Source organism: Electrona antarctica (assembly GCF_951216825.1).
Source record: "Electrona antarctica genome assembly, chromosome: 16".
Classification (NCBI taxonomy): Eukaryota; Metazoa; Chordata; class Actinopteri; order Myctophiformes; family Myctophidae; genus Electrona; species Electrona antarctica.
Window position 1 is genome coordinate 21,726,161 of NC_136797.1, and position 18,345 is coordinate 21,744,505.

General features: G+C 40.4%; 1 protein-coding gene across 1 annotated transcript in view; it reads left to right on the top strand.

Moving 5' to 3' along the window:
• The window catches only part of LOC306939347 (uncharacterized protein), a gene marked incomplete at its 5' end in the record, with an annotated part of 28,335 nt that overhangs the window by 3,586 nt on the left and 6,404 nt on the right, over window positions 1–18,345 (top strand). Inside the window, 9 exons of the mRNA XM_079523935.1 lie at window positions 372–461; window positions 1,856–1,942; window positions 2,789–2,880; window positions 4,097–4,139; window positions 5,146–5,237; window positions 8,089–8,116; window positions 8,996–9,116; window positions 9,296–9,445; window positions 16,484–16,561. Coding sequence (XP_079380061.1) covers window positions 372–461; window positions 1,856–1,942; window positions 2,789–2,880; window positions 4,097–4,139; window positions 5,146–5,237; window positions 8,089–8,116; window positions 8,996–9,116; window positions 9,296–9,445; window positions 16,484–16,561 — 781 coding nt within the window. The remainder of the gene's footprint in view (window positions 1–371; window positions 462–1,855; window positions 1,943–2,788; window positions 2,881–4,096; window positions 4,140–5,145; window positions 5,238–8,088; window positions 8,117–8,995; window positions 9,117–9,295; window positions 9,446–16,483; window positions 16,562–18,345) is intronic.

Here is an 18,345-nt window from a genome sequence, read left to right on the forward strand (position 1 = left end):
AAAAGTCTGTTTAAGCACAAAGGCAAACAGATTATGCAAATATAAAACAAATCCTGGTACACAACTGTCAGCCTATACTTTGCACACTGAACATAAATATGTGTGACCGGCCACCCTATACATTTTTGTTCCTCTAGAATAGAGAAAATGTTGTGGTCAATATACATTGATATAGGCATACAGTGTCATGTCCAGGTAGCTACAAGCTATATAATCCAATGTTCTGTCAACGTTTAACATCTCTTAAATATTTTAACCTGATTTGTGTTTGACAATTTGTTCAGCTGGCCCAATGACACCCTGACATGACAGAATCTTATGGTAAGTTTAAAGTGTTTTATTTGCCCTTTCTTTCCTAGCGTGCCCCTTAGGCGTTGCAGTCCGACAGTGTGTCGAGCCTGTGTCAGAAGGTGGCAGAGACTAAATGGTCTATCGTTTACGCCAAGTATTACATCCAGTGGGTACTTGGAGTCATTAATAGTGCCAACAAAACACTAGTGGGACTCTCGTACTTAAAGGGGAATTTCTCCCTAACCCCTTTTTTACAAAAGTAAGTTGATAATTATGTATATTGAAAAAAAAACAAAAGATATAGGGGAGCTGAAGCTGGAAGCTGCTCCTGGAGGGGTCTACCATCGGCTCACGTAGACCAGGAAGAGTGCAGTGTCAACAATGCATGGAGTGTTGCTGTCACATCATCTAGAACAGATGTAAACAAAACGATTGCGTGATTGAATAGGAGTTCTAGCGTTAGACCCCCTCCAGAAGCAGCTGAAGGTCCAGCTTCAGCTCCCCTATATCTTTTTTTTTTTTTTAACTTTTTTTTGGGTCAATATACATAATTATCAACTTACTTTTGTAAAAAAGGGTTGGGGGGAAATTCCCCTTTAATATCTTATTTAATATGGAAGTTTTAAGACAATTATTGTGGATGACGGAGTAGAAGAGGGAGAGAAATCATGTGGAAAGCTTTTGAGTGTTGCTCTTTTTCAGTATTTCGCCTTGATTGTCTCTCATGTTGACCAACTTGTTCTTCAGAAGCAGATTGCAGACGTAGTGATGTGCTGTTGTCGAAATACTGGTATTGAGTCACTGCAGAGTGACCTGGCAACGTGAATGTTCTTGGTAAGTTTATGATTAAATGGTCCATGGTATTTATATGGATCAATTTTCTGCACTCCACAGTATAAGGGCTGATTCATACTCCTATTTTAGAGCCGAATAAAAGTCTGTTCGGCTCTGTAGAGCCTACAATGTGACGTCATTTGAGGGGCGGGTACCGTCCTAAAGTTGGCTCTTCGGTGCTACTGAAAATGTCTGACGAGCCGAAATCATTTCGGCACTACAGCGCCGAAACAGCGGTAAAATAGGAGTATGAATCGGCCCTAATACTGCCTTCTTTGGGATAAGTGTACTTGTGATTTCAAGTGAAACGTTTGACGTCCTGTTTTCAGTACTGTACATCTGCCTCTGCTATAGATGTGTAGTTATGCAACAGGATGGAGAAAATATCCTTCATTATCTGAAAAGGTTGAGTGGCCTTATTTCCACCACTTCCATATGAAATGACGGCACAATCTCAAATCCATATGCATCATTGAAATAGAAATTGCCTTACAATGTCTCAAACCCCGCCCTGTTTGTTCAGCGTGAGAAAGCGCATTATGATAAAATGTTCAATGTATTTTGCCATAATTGTTTCTCATGGTGATCAACTTGTTCTTCAGTAGCAGCTTGCAGATGTACTGATGTTCTGCTGGCTAAATACTGGTACCGAGTGGCTGCTGGCAACCTGAACCTTCTTGGTAAGTCTATTTTATGCGTTTTTGTTTGTTCTCCCCAGCGTGCCCCTTAGGCGTTGCAGTCCGACAGTGTGTCGAGCCTGTGTCAGAAGGTGGCGGAGACTAAAATGGTCTATCGTTTACACCAAGCATTTAATCCAGTGAGTGCTTGGAGTCATTAATAGTGCAGAACAGAACACTATTGAAGCACTCATACTTTGATTATTGTTGAATATAGAAGTTATTATGGTTTACACAAACTGAATAGAAACTGACTCCACATGGCTCAATTACCCTGTTTAATCGTCATCAAGTATGTAAAGGTTTGAGTGTTGTGCCTGTTACATGGAACATATTTTTCCTTTGTTCTTATGTTGACCAACTTGTTCTTCAGAAGCAGATTGCAGACGTAGTGACGTGCTGTTGTCAAAATACTGGTACTGAGTCACTGCAGTGCAGAGTAACCTGGCAACGTCAATGTTCTTGGTAAGTTTATGATTAAATGGTCCATGGTATTTATACTGATTTATTTTCTGCACTGCACAGTATAATACTGCCTTGTTTGGGATAAGTACTGATTTCCAATGAAAATATTGAATTCCTGATTTCAGTACTGCACATCTGCCTCTGCTATAGATGTGTTGTTAAGTAACAGGATAAAGAAAATGTCCTTCATTAGACAAGGTTGAGTGGCCTTATTTGCCACTTATTTGCCTTCACAAATGAAGGCACAATCTCAAATCCATATGCATCATTGATTATATGGTTTTGTATAACATTTTAGGCATTGCTAAGGTGCTAAATTGAAATGTCCTCCCTTACTGCTAAACTCTTATAGTGTGGATGCTCAGTTGATCATTGATAAACTCTTGTAGTGTGTTTTTCGCTCGGATGATCAATGGTGAACTCTTGTGGTGGTGTTTGCGGTGGTAATTGATGAACTCTTGTGGCGTTGAGAGAATATATTCTGGTGATTTATTGATACACACTTTTGTGGTTTTGTTCAGGTGATCATTGCTGCGGAGTTGCTTAAGAGTGCAGATGAACGGGTGACGCAGAAGATACACCCAGTCATCAATGGATACCGCCTGGCTTGCAAGTAAGTCACATTTCTTTGTTCTGTCCTTAATGTCTAATTTCAGCCTCCTGTAATTTGGCCACAAAGCCAATTAACCCATTTTGGGCGGGAACCCCTTTTGGTGTTTAAAAAACATGTTATAATTTAGCGATTGAAAAATAGCAGATCTACAAGCTCGTAGCACGCCACTCGGTGGCGCGCTATGAGCTTGTAGGTCTGCTATTTTTGAAAAATCGTGAAAATATTTATTTCAGAAAACTGGAGGATTTAGAACAATTTTTTTAATTTGAGGTCAGGCCTAAATGGGTTAAATTTAACCCTTCAGGAATCGTCATAGTGTGTATATAAAAGTGTTCAGTGAAATGTTTGACATCCTGGTCTTGGACTGCCCATCTGCCTCCACTTCAGATGTGTGGCTATGCTAGCAGGATAGACAAAATGTCCTTCATGATCTGAGGAGGTTGAGTGGCCTTAATTCCACCACATCCATATAAAATGATGGCACAATCTCGAACCGATAAAAAATAAATAATTATCCCCAAAGTGATATTTGTCTTCACAGGTCTGTTCAAAATACCCACAACAAAATGCATAGCACAGGAAAAACTGTAGTACATAAACATGAGGTCCCCACTGTACACAGAACCATCCTATCAGGGGTTTGTTTAACCCATTTAGGCATGACCTCAAAATTAAAAAAAAAAATTCTAAATCCTCCAGTTTTCTGAAATAAATATTTTCACAATTTTTCAAAAATAGCAGACCTACAAGCCCGTAGCGCGCCACTACTGTAGGTGGCGCGCTATGAGCTTGTACATCTGCTATTTTTCAATAGCTAAATTATAACGTAATGTTTAAAACACAAAGGGGTTCCCGCCCAGAATGGGTTAATACTGCAGTGGCCGAGGGGACAACTCCACAAAAAACGGATGGCTGAGTCCGTCAATGAAGTGTATAAAAGTGATTAATTATTGATGCTATAACAAACTCATATGGTTGACATGAATAGAAATTGGCTTACAATGTCTCAAACCGCCCTGTTTGGTCAGCATGAGAAAGCGTATTATGATCAAATGTTCAACATATTGTGCCTTGATTGTTTCTCATGGTGATCAACTTGTTCTTCAGAAGCAGCATGCAGATGTACTGATGTTCTGCTGGCTAAATACTGGTACCGAGTGGCTGCTGGCAACCTGAACCTTCTTGGTAAGTCTATTTTATGCGTTTTTCTCCCTAGCGTGCCCCTTAGGCGTTGCAGTCCGACAGTGTGTCGAGCCTGTGTCAGAAGGTGGCAGAGACTAAAATGGTCTATCGTTTACACCAAGCATTTAATCCAGTGAGTGCTTGGAGTCATTAATAGTGCCAACAGAACACTATTGAAGCACTCATACTTTGATTATTGTTGAATATAGAAGTTATTATGGTTTACACAAACTGAATAGAAACTGACTCCACATGGCTCAATTACCCTGTTTAATCGTCATCAAGTATGTAAAGGTTTGAGTGTTGTGCCTGTTACATGGAACATATTTTTCCTTTGTTCTTATGTTGACCAACTTGTTCTTCAGAAGCTCAATTACCCTGTTTAATCGTCATCAAGTATGTAAAGGTTTGAGTGTTGTGCCTGTTACATGGAACATATTTTTCCTTTGTTCTTATGTTGACCAACTTGTTCTTCAGAAGCAGATTGCAGACGTAGTGACGTGCTGTTGTCAAAATACTGGTACTGAGTCACTGCAGAGTAACCTGGCAACGTCAATGTTCTTGGTAAGTTTATGATGAAATGGTCCATGGTATTTATACTGATTTATTTTCTGCACTGCACAGTATAATACTGCCTTGTTTGGGATAAGTACTGATTTCCAATGAAAATATTGAATTCCTGATTTCAGTACTGCACATCTGCCTCTGCTATAGATGTGTTGTTAAGTAACAGGATAAAGAAAATGTCCTTCATTAGACAAGGTTGAGTGGCCTTATTTTCCACTTATGTGCCTTCACAAATGAAGGCACAATCTCAAATCCATATGCATCATTGATTTTATGGTTTTGTATAACATTTTAGGCATTGCTAAGGTGCTAAATTGAAATGTCCTCCCTTACTGCTAAACTCTTAGTGTGGATGCTCAGTTGATCATTGATAAACTCTTGTAGTGTGTTTTTCGCTCGGATGATCAATGGTGAACTCTTGTGGTGGTGTTTGCGGTGGTAATTGATGAACTCTTGTGGCGTTGAGAGAATATGTTCTGGTGATTTATTGATACACACTTTTGTGGTTTTGTTCAGGTGATCATTGCTGCGGAGTTGCTTAAGAGTGCAGATGAACGGGTGACGCAGAAGATGCGCACAGTCATCAATGGATACCGTCTGGCTTGCAAGTAAGTCACATTTCTTTGTTCTGGCCTTAATGTCTAATTTCAGCCTCCTGTAATTTGGCCACAAAGCCAATTAAATTTAACCCTTTAGGAATCGTCATATTGTGTGTGTATATAAAAGTGTTCAGTGAAATGTTTGACATCCTGGTCTTGGACTGCCCATCTGCCTCCACTTCAGATGTGTGGCTATGCTAGCAGGATAGACAAAATGTCCTTCATGATCTGAGGAGGTTGAGTGGCCTTAATTCCACCACCTCCATATAAAATGATGGCACAATCTCGAACCGATAAAAAATAAATAATTGTCTCCAAAGTGATATTTGTCTTCACAGGTCTGTTCAAAATACCCACAACAAATTGCATAGCACAGGAAAAACTGTAGTACATAAACATGAGGTCCCCACTGTACACAGAACCATCCTATCAGGGGTTTGTTTAACCCATTTAGGCCTGACCTCAACATTTAAAAATAAAATACTAAATCCTCCAGTTTTCTGAAATAAATATTTTCACAATTTTTCGAAAATAGCAGACCTACAAGCTCGTAGCGCGCCACTACTGTAGGTGGCGCGCTATGAGCTTGTAAATCTGCTATTTATCAATAGCTAAATTATAACATAATGTTTAAAACACCCAAAGGGGTTCCCGCCCAGAATGGGTTAATACTGTGGTGGCTGAGGGGACAACTCCACAAAAAACGGATGGCTGAGTCCGTCAATGAAGTGTATAAAAGTGATTAATTATTGATGCTATAACAAACTCATATGGTTGACATGAATAGAAATTGGCTTACAATGTCTCAAACCGCCCTGTTTGGTCAGCACGAGAAAGCGTATTATGATCAAATGTTCAACATATTGTGCCTTGATTGTTTCTCATGGTGATCAACTTGTTCTTCAGAAGCAGCATGCAGATGTACTGATGTTCTGCTGGCTAAATACTGGTACCGAGTGGCTGCTGGCAACCTGAACCTTCTTGGTAAGTCTATTTTATGCGTTTTTTTTCTTTTTTCTCCCCAGCGTGCCCCTTAGGCGTTGCAGTCCGACAGTGTGTCGAGCCTGTGTCAGAAGGTGGCAGAGACTAAAATGGTCTATCGTTTACACCAAGCATTTAATCCAGTGAGTGCTTGGAGTCATTAATAGTGCCAACAGAACACTATTGAAGCACTCATACTTTGATTATTGTTGAATATAGAAGTTATTATGGTTTACACAAACTGAATAGAAACTGACTCCACATGGCTCAATTACCCTGTTTAATCGGCATCAAGTATGTAAAGGTTTGAGTGTTGTGCCTGTTACATGGAACATATTTTTCCTTTGTTCTTATGTTGACCAACTTGTTCTTCAGAAGCAGATTGCAGACGTAGTGACGTCCTGTTGTCAAAATACTGGTACTGAGTCACTGCAGAGTAACCTGGCAACGTCAATGTTCTTGGTAAGTTTATGATGAAATGGTCCATGGTATTTATACTGATTTATTTTCTGCACTGCACAGTATAATACTGCCTTGTTTGGGATAAGTACTGATTTCCAATGAAAATATTGAATTCCTGATTTCAGTACTGCACATCTGCCTCTGCTATAGATGTGTTGTTAAGTAACAGGATAAAGAAAATGTCCTTCATTAGACAAGGTTGAGTGGCCTTATTTGCCACTTAGGTGCCTTCACAAATTAAGGCACAATCTCAAATCCATATGCATCATTGATTTTATGGTTTTGTATAACATTTTAGGCATTGCTAAGGTGCTAAATTGAAATGTTACTGCTAAACTCTTATAGTGTGGATGCTCAGTTGATCATTGATAAACTCTTGTGTGTTTTTCGCTCGGATGATCAATGGTGAACTCTTGTGGTGGTGTTTGCGGTGGTAATTGTCTCCACCAGGCCGAAGGCATGGTGAGAGAGTATGTTTTGCACTCCGTCCGTGTGTGCGTCCGTCCGTCCGTGTGTGTGTCCGTCCGTGTGTCCTTCCGTCCGTCCGTTACCAGCTAATCTCCGGCACCGTTAACCCGGTCGATGCCAAACTTTGCACACACACTCCCTAGATGCCAACGATGAACCTCTGCCCCACATTTTCCAGAACGGCCTGTTATAGCGCCACCATGAGGCAGCTTTTCACATGTTTTACCTAAAACGGCACCGATCTGCGTGAAACGTTGCATGCACACTCCCTAGAGGCCAAGGACAAACCGTTGACCTGCATTTTCCGCATCTGCCTTTTATAGCGCCACCAGGAGGCCGACTTTTGTAAAACACATTTTTTGATATTACTCCTCCAGATTCTGTCCAAAAATCTCACAAATCGTTACACAGTATCTCTATGGTCATGTGCTCAAGTCGGATCTGTCCGCTATTTCATATTCCATCCTAATTGGCTATAATTGGCTTTCACAGTTTGCAAGATTGCCCCGTTTTGAACAAAAGCCTCAAATCATGAACGCAGCATGCAATTTACGTGAAATCTTTCACACATTTTCTTACTAGGCTGAGGAATATATCCCACCCTTTTCACATTGGCCTGTTATAGCGCCACCAACAGGTTGATTTTTGCAAAACACATTTTTGGAACAAAATGCCTCAAATCATCCAATTACCATCAAAGGCGTATGAAGAAATTGCACCCTTTTCACATTGGCCTATTATAGCACCACCAGGAGGCCACAACCTGACCTGCCCTGGTGGAGACCTGTGCCCAGAAGGGCACTTTTTCTAGTTGATGAACTCTTGTGGCGTTGAGAGAATATATTCTGGTGATTTTTTGATACACACTTTTGTGGTTTTGTTCAGGTGATCATTGCTGCGGAGTTGCTTAAGAGTGCAGATGAACGGGTGACGCAGAAGATACACCCAGTCATCAATGGATACCGCCTGGCTTGCAAGTAAGTCACATTTCTTTGTTCTGTCCTTAATGTCTAATTTCAGCCTCCTGTAATTTGGCCACAAAGCCAATTAAATTTAACCCTTCAGGAATCGTCATATTGTGTGTGTATATAAAAGTGTTCAGTGATATGTTTGACATCCTGGTCTTGGACTGCCCATCTGCCTCCACTTCAGATGTGTGGCTATGCTAGCAGGATAGACAAAATGTCCTTCATGATCTGAGGAGGTTGAGTGGCCTTAATTCCACCACCTCCATATAAAATGATGGCACAATCTCGAACCGATAAAAAATAAATAATTGTCTCCAAAGTGATATTTGTCTTCACAGGTCTGTTCAAAATACCCACAACAAAATGCATAGCACAGGAAAAACTGTACGTGTCTCCCCTGAACAAGGGGAAACACTCTTTAACGGGAAGTCATTGTTTTATTAACTGGACATCTTTTGGACAAACGTTAGATTACAATTTAGATAGATGCTAGCCCCTCACTGGCTTTTACAATGGTGAAAGCAATCTGAATCACGTGAGGATCCATTTATTTTTTAAACCCTGAGCAAAAGTGTTTATCTTAAAGTGTAGGTTTGTGTATTTACAAAATGCAGTGAAGAGTGGTCATTCGCAAAGATGATTATGAATGTGAATGTGTTCTTCTGAATCCTCCAGTACATGTGGATAACATGAAGGTGTATAATCCTGAGCGAAGACCACTAGTCTTAAACATAGAATTGATAGCCCACTTAACCTTACAGAAAACGATAGCCTTATTTATTTTTTAACCCTGAGCAAAAGTTATCTTTAAGTTTGTATGTATTTACCTCAGTCAGTGTTGTTTAATTCTTATACATTGTCGTGTACTTGCTACTTTCATCTTTTTAGCCGAAGGGAAAGAAGGCGAAGGGGAAGAAGGTGGCACCAGCCCCTTCTGTAGCCAAGAAGCATGAGGTGAAGAAGGTGGTCAACCCCCTCTTTGAGAAGCGACCCAAGAACTTTGGCATTGGTAAGTATTATTTGACATCTTGTTTGGTGCAATCTAGTGCAAATGATGTCAAATAATATTTGCTATCTTAAACGTATGATGACAAACCACCAAGATCGCTGATGCACATGAGACTGAAAAGACTGCATAACTAGACATCATTGATAAAGGAACTAAACCTATTTTCCCGTCCTTAACAGGTCAGGACATTCAACCAAAGCGTGACTTGACCCGCTTTGTCAAATGGCCTCGCTACATCCGCCTTCAGAGGCAGCGTGCCATCCTGTACAAGCGCCTGAAGGTCCCTCCTGCGATCAACCAGTTCACCCAAGCTCTGGACCGCCAGACAGGTCAGCAAAAAAACAAACTGATGGTCTAGAGAAGTATTTCAGGCTTGTTCACTTTCAAACATGACTGGAAAGGTTGAGGCAGTGTTAACTTTTTTGGTATTCTGTGTAAAATATTTGATGGCATTTTTTTAAGGTTGTTAGGTCTAATGCTGTGCAAATGATGTAAAGAATATTTGCTATCTTATGTCAATGATGACACCCACCAAGATCGCTGATGCACATGAGACTGACATGCCTACATAAACTAGAAACTAGCTCACAAGTTTTAAGACAATTATTGTGGATGACGGAGTAGAAATAGGCTTACCATGGCTCAATTACCCTGTTTAGTTGCCATGAGATGTCATGTGGAAAGGTTTTGAGTGTTGCTCTTTTTCAGTATTTCGCCTTGATTGTCTTTCTCATGTTGACCAACTTGTTCTTCAGAAGCAGATTGCAGACGTAGTGATGTGCTGTTGTCGAAATACTGGTACTGAGTCACTGCAGAGTGACCTGGCAACGTGAATGTTCTTGGTGAGTTTATGATTAAATGGTCCATGGTATTTATACGGATCAATTTTCTGCACTCCACAGTATAAGGGCTGATTCATACTCCTATTTTAGAGCCGAATAAAAGTGTTCGGCTCTGTAGAGCCTACAATGTGACGTCATTTGAGGGGCGGGTACCGTCCTGAAGTCGTCTCTTCGGTGCTACTGAAAATGTCTGACGAGCCGAAATCATTTCGGCACTACAGCGCCGAAACAGCGGTAAAATAGGAGTATGAATCGGCCCTAATACTGCCTTTGGGATAAGTGTACTTGTGATTTCAAGTGAAAAGTTTGACGTCCTGTTTTCAGTACTGTACATCTGCCTCTGCTATAGATGTGTAGTTATGCAACAGGATAGAGAAAATATCCTTCATTATCTGAGAAGGTTGAGTGGCCTTATTTCCACCACTTCCATATGAAATGACGGCACAATCTCAAATCCATATGCATCATTGAAATAGAAATGGCCTTACAATGTCTCAAACCCCGCCCTGTTTGTTCAGCGTGAGAAAGCGCATTATGATAAAATGTTCAATGTATTTTGCCATAATTGTTTCTCATGGTGATCAACTTGTTCTTCAGTAGCAGCTTGCAGATGTACTGATGTTCTTCTGGCTAAATACTGGTACCGAGTGGCTGCTGGCAACCTGAACCTTCTTGGTAAGTCTATTTTATGCTCCTTTGTTTTTTCTCCCCAGCGTGCCCCTTAGGCGTTGCAGTCCGACAGTGTAAAAAAACTGTAGTACATAAACATGAGGTCCCCACTGTACACAGAACCATCCTATCAGGGGTTTGTTTAACCCATTTAGGCCTGACCTCAAAATTTAAAAAAAAATATTCTAAATCCTCCAGTTTTCTGAAATAAATATTTTCACAATTTTTCAAAAATAGCAGACCTACCAGCTCGTAGCGTGTCACTAGGTGGCACGCTATGAGCTTGTAAATCTGCTATTTTTCAATGGCTAAATTATAACATAATGTTTAAAACACAAAGGGGTTCCCGCCCAGAATGGGTTAATACTGCGGTGGCTGAGGGGACAACTCCACAAAAAACGGATGGCTGAGTCCGTCAATGAAGTGTATAAAAGTGATTAATTATTGATGCTATAACAAACTCATATGGTTGACATGAATAGAAATTGGCTTACAATTAATGCTGTCAAAAATAACGCGTTAACGACGTTAATTAATTGCGTTAAAATATTTAACGCAATTAACGCATGCGCGCAGTGTTCCCCCTAACCTTAGAGTATAAGCCCCTAACGCGAGTCTCAGGAAGTACGTCCAGTGCATAACAAATCTGTCACTGTGTAGCGCACAATCATGATTGAACAACCCCAGAGAGATACACTGTAGCTTGTGTATTGTAGTTGGGTTCAATGGGTTGCCAAGTGGTTTGATTCTGTAACTCTGTTGCGTTACTTTGTCTGCCTACAGTGCCTAGCAAAGCCCCTTTGGATCATCATTCATTAGGCTACACACAGTCACACACACACACACGCCTCCTCCAGTCTTCTTCCTCCGCACGCATGCACACACGCACACTACTAGTGCTGTGTAGCTATCGGGATCAGACGCAGCGCTCTGCAAGAATCCCTCACAACACTTTATAGTACCGTCGGGTCCGTCGCAACTTGTGGACAGTTTGAAAATGCGGGTCCTACGTGCATTAAGCCATTAACGTTGGTCCGCCTGGTTTCGTTTTGGCCAACGCGATTACGTGAATCAGCATGGCTGCGCCTGCAGTAGGCTATTACCAAAACAAACACATGGTACTTTTGTGTCGCACATGGAAAGCAACTGAAAACGACCATGGATATAAAGACAGTTCTCCTGTGCTGCTGTGCACAGCGCAGATAATGCACAACTCCAGGTACGAACCAAAACACTGACTGAAGCTGATCATTCACGACTAACTATCTCCAGAGTCCTGCAGTCCCGCAATGAAGGAGAGACAATCTCGTCTCTCACTATAGTCCACTTCTCTACAATGCCATTCTAGCCTTAACACCTACATTTATATGTTATTCAATATATTACTTTAGCGCAAAATATAGGCTTTTCTAAACCAAGCCCTGTTTCAAAAATGGTTATGTGCCATGTTATTGTATTTTGTGAATTAACTATAGTCTACAGTTTAACCCATTGATTCTCAGCCATTTTAATTTCAAGGACCCCCAAATTAAATTGATAGAAAGTAGCCTAGGCCATTTCATTATGATTTTTATCTCTGGACTGGGACCCCAGTCTCCATCCATCCATCCATCTTCAACCGCTTATCCGTGGTCGGGTCGCGGGGCAACAGCTCCACCAGTGTTCCAGACTTTCCTCTCCAGAGCAACATTAGTGACTTCCTCATGGGGGACCCCAGTCTACATGGCCAAAGCCAGTGTTAATTTAACTCAAAGTGTAGGCTAGGCCTACAAATGCTCACATCATATATAAATGCATTAGAAAACAAAAAACTAATTTATATCCGCTTTCTGTCATTTATATTAACATTTCCACAACAATATACAGGAAAATATGGCATATTTTGGACATAGTTCGAATGGTGATTAATCATGATTAAATTAATTTTGAAGCTGTGATTAATCTGATTAAAAATTTTAATCATTTGACAGCCCTACTTACAATGTCTCAAACCGCCCTGTTTGGTCAGCATGAGAAAGCGTATTATGATCAAATGTTCAACATATTGTGCTTGATTGTTTCTCATGGTGATCAACTTGTTCTTCAGACGCAGCATGCAGATGTACTGATGTTCTGCTGGCTAAATACTGGTACCGAGTGGCTGCTGGCAACCTGAACCTTCTTGGTAAGTCTATTTTATGCGTTTTTTTTCTTTTTTCTCCCCAGCGTGCCCCTTAGGCGTTGCAGTCCGACAGTGTGTCGAGCCTGTGTCAGAAGGTGGCAGAGACTAAAATGGTCTATCGTTTACACCAAGCATTTAATCCAGTGAGTGCTTGGAGTCATTAATAGTGCCAACAGAACACTATTGAAGCACTCATACTTTGCTTATTATTGAATATAGAAGTTATTATGGTTTACACAAACTGAATAGAAACTGACTCCACATGGCTCAATTACCCTGTTTAATCGGCATCAAGTATGTAAAGGTTTGAGTGTTGTGCCTGTTACATGGAACATATTTTTCCTTTGTTCTTATGTTGACCAACTTGTTCTTCAGAAGCAGATTGCAGACGTAGTGACGTCCTGTCAAAATACTGGTACGGAGTCACTGCAGAGTAACCTGGCAACGTCAATGTTCTTGGTAAGTTTATGATGAAATGGTCCATGGTATTTATACTGATTTATTTTCTGCACTGCACAGTATAATACTGCCTTGTTTGGGATAAGTACCGATTTCCAATGAAAATATTGAATTCCTGATTTCAGTACTGCACATCTGCCTCTGCTATAGATGTGTTGTTAAGTAACAGGATAAAGAAAATGTCCTTCATTAGACAAGGTTGAGTGGCCTTATTTGCCACTTATGTGCCTTCACAAATGAAGGCACAATCTCAAATCCATATGCATCATTGATTTTATGGTTTTGTATAACATTTTAGGCATTGCTAAGGTGCTAAATTGAAATGTCCTCCCTTACTGCTAAACTCTTATAGTGTGGATGCTTAGTTGATCATTGATAAACTCTTGTAGTGCGTTTTTCGCTCGGATGATCAACGGTGAACTCTTGTGGTGGTGTTTGCGGTGGTAATTGATGAACTCTTGTGGCGTTGAGAGAATATATTCTGGTGATTTTTTGATACACACTTTTGTGGTTTTGTTCAGGTGATCATTGCTGCGGAGTTGCTTAAGAGTGCAGATGAACGGGTGACGCAGAAGATACACCCAGTCATCAATGGATACCGCCTGGCTTGCAAGTAAGTCACATTTCTTTGTTCTGTCCTTAATGTCTAATTTCAGCCTCCTGTAATTTGGCCACAAAGCCAATTAAATTTAACCCTTCAGGAATCGTCATATTGTGTGTATATAAAAGTGTTCAGTGAAATGTTTGACATCCTGGTCTTGGACTGCCCATCTGCCTCCACTTCAGATGTGTGGCTATGCTAGCAGGATAGACAAAATGTCCTTCATGATCTGAGGAGGTTGAGTGGCCTTAATTCCACCACCTCCATATAAAATGATGGCACAATCTCGAACCGATAAAAAATAAATAATTGGCTCCAAAGTGATATTTGTCTTCACAGGTCTGTTCAAAATACCCACAACAAAATGCATAGCACAGGAAAAACTGTAGTACATAAACATGAGGTCCCCACTGTACACAGAACCATCCTATCAGGGGTTTGTTTAACCCATTTAGGCCTGACCTCAAAATTTAAAAAAAATATTCTAAATCCTCCAGTTTTCTGAAATAAATATTTTTCAATAGCTAAATTATAACATAATGTTTAAAACACAAAGGGGTTCCCACCCAGAATGGGTTAATACTGCGGTGGCTGAGGGGACAACTCCACAAAAAACGGATGGCGAGTCCGTCAATGAAGTGTATAAAAGTGATTAATTATTGATGCTATAACAAACTCATATGGTTGACATGAATAGAAATTGGCTTACAATCTCTCAAACCGCCCTGTTTGGTCAGCATGAGAAAGCGTATTATGATCAAATGTTCAACATATTGTGCCTTGATTGTTTCTCATGGTGATCAACTTGTTCTTCAGACGCAGCATGCAGATGTACTGATGTTCTGCTGGCTAAATACTGGTACCGAGTGGCTGCTGGCAACCTGAACCTTCTTGGTAAGTCTATTTTATGCATTTTTTCTTTTTTCTCCCTAGCGTGCCCCTTAGGCGTTGCAGTCCGACAGTGTGTCGAGCCTGTGTCAGAAGGTGGCAGAGACTAAAATGGTCTATCGTTTACACCAAGCATTTAATCCAGTGAGTGCTTGGAGTCATTAATAGTGCCAACATAATACTACTGAAGCACTCATACTTTGATTATTGTTGAATATAGAAGTTATTATGGTTTACACAAACTGAATAGAAACTGACTCCACATGGCTCAATTACCCTGTTTAATCGGCATCAAGTATGTAAAGGTTTGAGTGTTGTGCCTGTTACATGGAACATATTTTTCCTTTGTTCTTATGTTGACCAACTTGTTCTTCAGAAGCAGATTGCAGACGTAGTGACGTCCTGTTGTCAAAATACTGGTACGGAGTCACTGCAGAGTAACCTGGCAACGTCAATGTTCTTGGTAAGTTTATGATTAAATGGTCCATGGTATTTATACTGATTTATTTTCTGCACTGCACAGTATAATACTACCTTGTTTGGGATAAGTACTGATTTCCAATGAAAATATTGAATTCCTGATTTCAGTACTGCACATCTGCCTCTGCTATAGATGTGTTGTTAAGTAACAGGATAAAGAAAATGTCCTTCATTAGACAAGGTTGAGTGGCCTTATTTGCCACTTATGTGCCTTCACAAATGAAGGCACAATCTCAAATCCATATGCATCATTGATTTTATGGTTTTGTATAACATTTTAGGCATTGCTAAGGTGCTAAATTGAAATGTCCTCCCTTACTGCTAAACTCTTATAGTGTGGATGCTCAGTTGATCATTGATAAACTCTTGTAGTGTGTTTTTCGCTCGGATGATCAATGGTGAACTCTTGTGGTGGTGTTTGCGGTGGTAATTGATGAACTCTTGTGGCGTTGAGAGAATATATTCTGGTGATTTATTGATGCACACTTTTGTGGTTTTGTTCAGGTGATCATTGCTGCGGAGTTGCATAAGAGTGCAGATGAACGGGTGACGCAGAAGATGCGCACAGTCATCAATGGATACCGTCTGGCTTGCAAGTAAGTCACATTTCTTTGTTCTGTCCTTAATGTCTAATTTCAGCCTCCTGTAATTTGGCCACAAAGCCAATTAAATTTAACCCTTCAGGAATCGTCATATTGTGTGTATATAAAAGTGTTCAGTGAAATGTTTGACATCCTGGTCTTGGACTGCCCATCTGCCTCCACTTCAGATGTGTGGCTATGCTAGCAGGATAGACAAAATGTCCTTCATGATCTGAGGAGGTTTAGTGGCCTTAATTCCACCACCTCCATATAAAATGATGGCACAATCTCAACCCGATAAAAAATAAATAATTGTCCCCAAAGTGATATTTGTCTTCACAGGTCTGTTCAAAATACCCACAACAAAATGCATAGCACAGGAAAAACTGTAGTACATAAACATGAGGTCCCCACTATACACAGAACCATCCTATCAGGGGTTTGTTTAATACTGCGGTGGCTGAGGGGACAACTCCACAAAAAACGGATGGCTGAGTCCGTCAATGAAGTGTATAAAAGTGATTAATTATTGATGCTATAACAAACTCGTATGGTTGACATGAATAGAAATTGGCTTACAATGTCTCAAACCGCCCTGTTTGGTCAGCATGAGAAAGCGTATTATGATCAAATGTTCAACATATTGTGCCTTGATTGTTTCTCATGGTGATCAACTTGTTCTTCAGAAGCAGCATGCAGATGTACTGATGTTCTGCTGGCTAAATACTGGTACCGAGTGGCTGCTGGCAACCTGAACCTTCTTGGTAAGTCTATTTTATGAGTTTTTTCTTTTTTCTCCCCAGCGTGCCCCTTAGGCGTTGCAGTCCGACAGTGTGTCGAGCCTGTGTCAGAAGGTGGCAGAGACTAAAATGGTCTATCGTTTACACCAAGCATTTAATCCAGTGAGTGCTTGGAGTCATTAATAGTGCCAACAGAACACTATTGAAGCACTCATACTTTGATTATTGTTGAATATAGAAGTTATTATGGTTTACACAAACTGAATAGAAACTGACTCCACATGGCTCAATTACCCTGTTTAATCGGCATCAAGTATGTAAAGGTTTGAGTGTTGTGCCTGTTACATGGAACATATTTTTCCTTTGCTCTTATGTTGACCAACTTGTTCTTCAGAAGCAGATTGCAGACGTAGTGACGTCCTGTTGTCAAAATACTGGTACTGAGTCACTGCAGAGTAACCTGGCAACGTCAATGTTCTTGGTAAGTTTATGATTAAATGGTCCATGGTATTTATACTGATTTATTTTCTGCACTGCACAGTATAATACTGCCTTGTTTGGGATAAGTACTGATTTCCAATGAAAATATTGAATTCCTGATTTCAGTACTGCACATCTGCCTCTGCTATAGATGTGTTGTTAAGTAACAGGATAAAGAAAATGTCCTTCATTAGACAAGGTTGAGTGGCCTTATTTGCCACTTATGTGCCTTCACAAATGAAGGCACAATCTCAAATCCATATGCATCATTGATTTTATGTTTTTGTATAACATTTTAGGCATTGCTAAGGTGCTAAATTGAAATGTCCTCCCTTACTGCTAAACTCTTATAGTGTGGATGCTCAGTTGATCATTGATAAACTTTTGTAGTGTGTTTTTCGCTCGGATGATCAATGGTGAACTCTTGTGGTGGTGTTTGCGGTGGTAATTGATGAACTCTTGTGGCGTTGAGAGAATATATTCTGGTGATTTATTGATACACACTTTTGTGGTTTTGTTCAGGTGATCATTGCTGCGGAGTTGCATAAGAGTGCAGATGAACGGGTGACGCAGAAGATACACCCAGTCATCAATGGATACCGCCTGGCTTGCAAGTAAGTCACATTTCTTTGTTCTGTCCTTAATGTCTAATTTCAGCCTCCTGTAATTTGGCCACAAAGCCAATTAAATTTAACCCTTCAGGAATCGTCATATTGTGTGTGTGTATATAAAAGTGTTCAGTGAAATGTTTGATATCCTGGTCTTGGACTGCCCATCTGCCTCCACTTCAGATGTGTGGCTATGCTAGCAGGATAGACAAAATGTCCTTCATGATCTGAGGAGGTTGAGTGGCCTTAATTCCACCACCTCCATATAAAATGATGGCACAATCTCGAACCGATAAAAAATAAATAATTGTCCCCAAAGTGATATTTGTCTTCACAGGTCTGTTCAAAATACCCACAACAAAATGCATAGCACAGGAAAAACTGTTGTACATAAACATGAGGTCCCCACTGTACACAGAACCATCCTATCAGGGGTTTGTTTAACCCATTTAGGCATGACCTCAAAACTAAAAAAAAATATTCTAAATCCTCCAGTTTTCTGAAATAAATAATTTCACAATTTTTCAAAAATAGCAGACCTACAAGCTCGTAGCGTGCCACTACTGTAGGTGGCGCGCTATGAGCTTGTAAATCTGCTATTTTTCAATAGCTAAATTATAACATAATGTTTAAAACACCAAAAGGGGTTCCCGCCCAGAATGGGTTAATACTGCGGTGGCTGAGGGGACAACTCCACAAAAAACGGATGGCTGAGTCCAT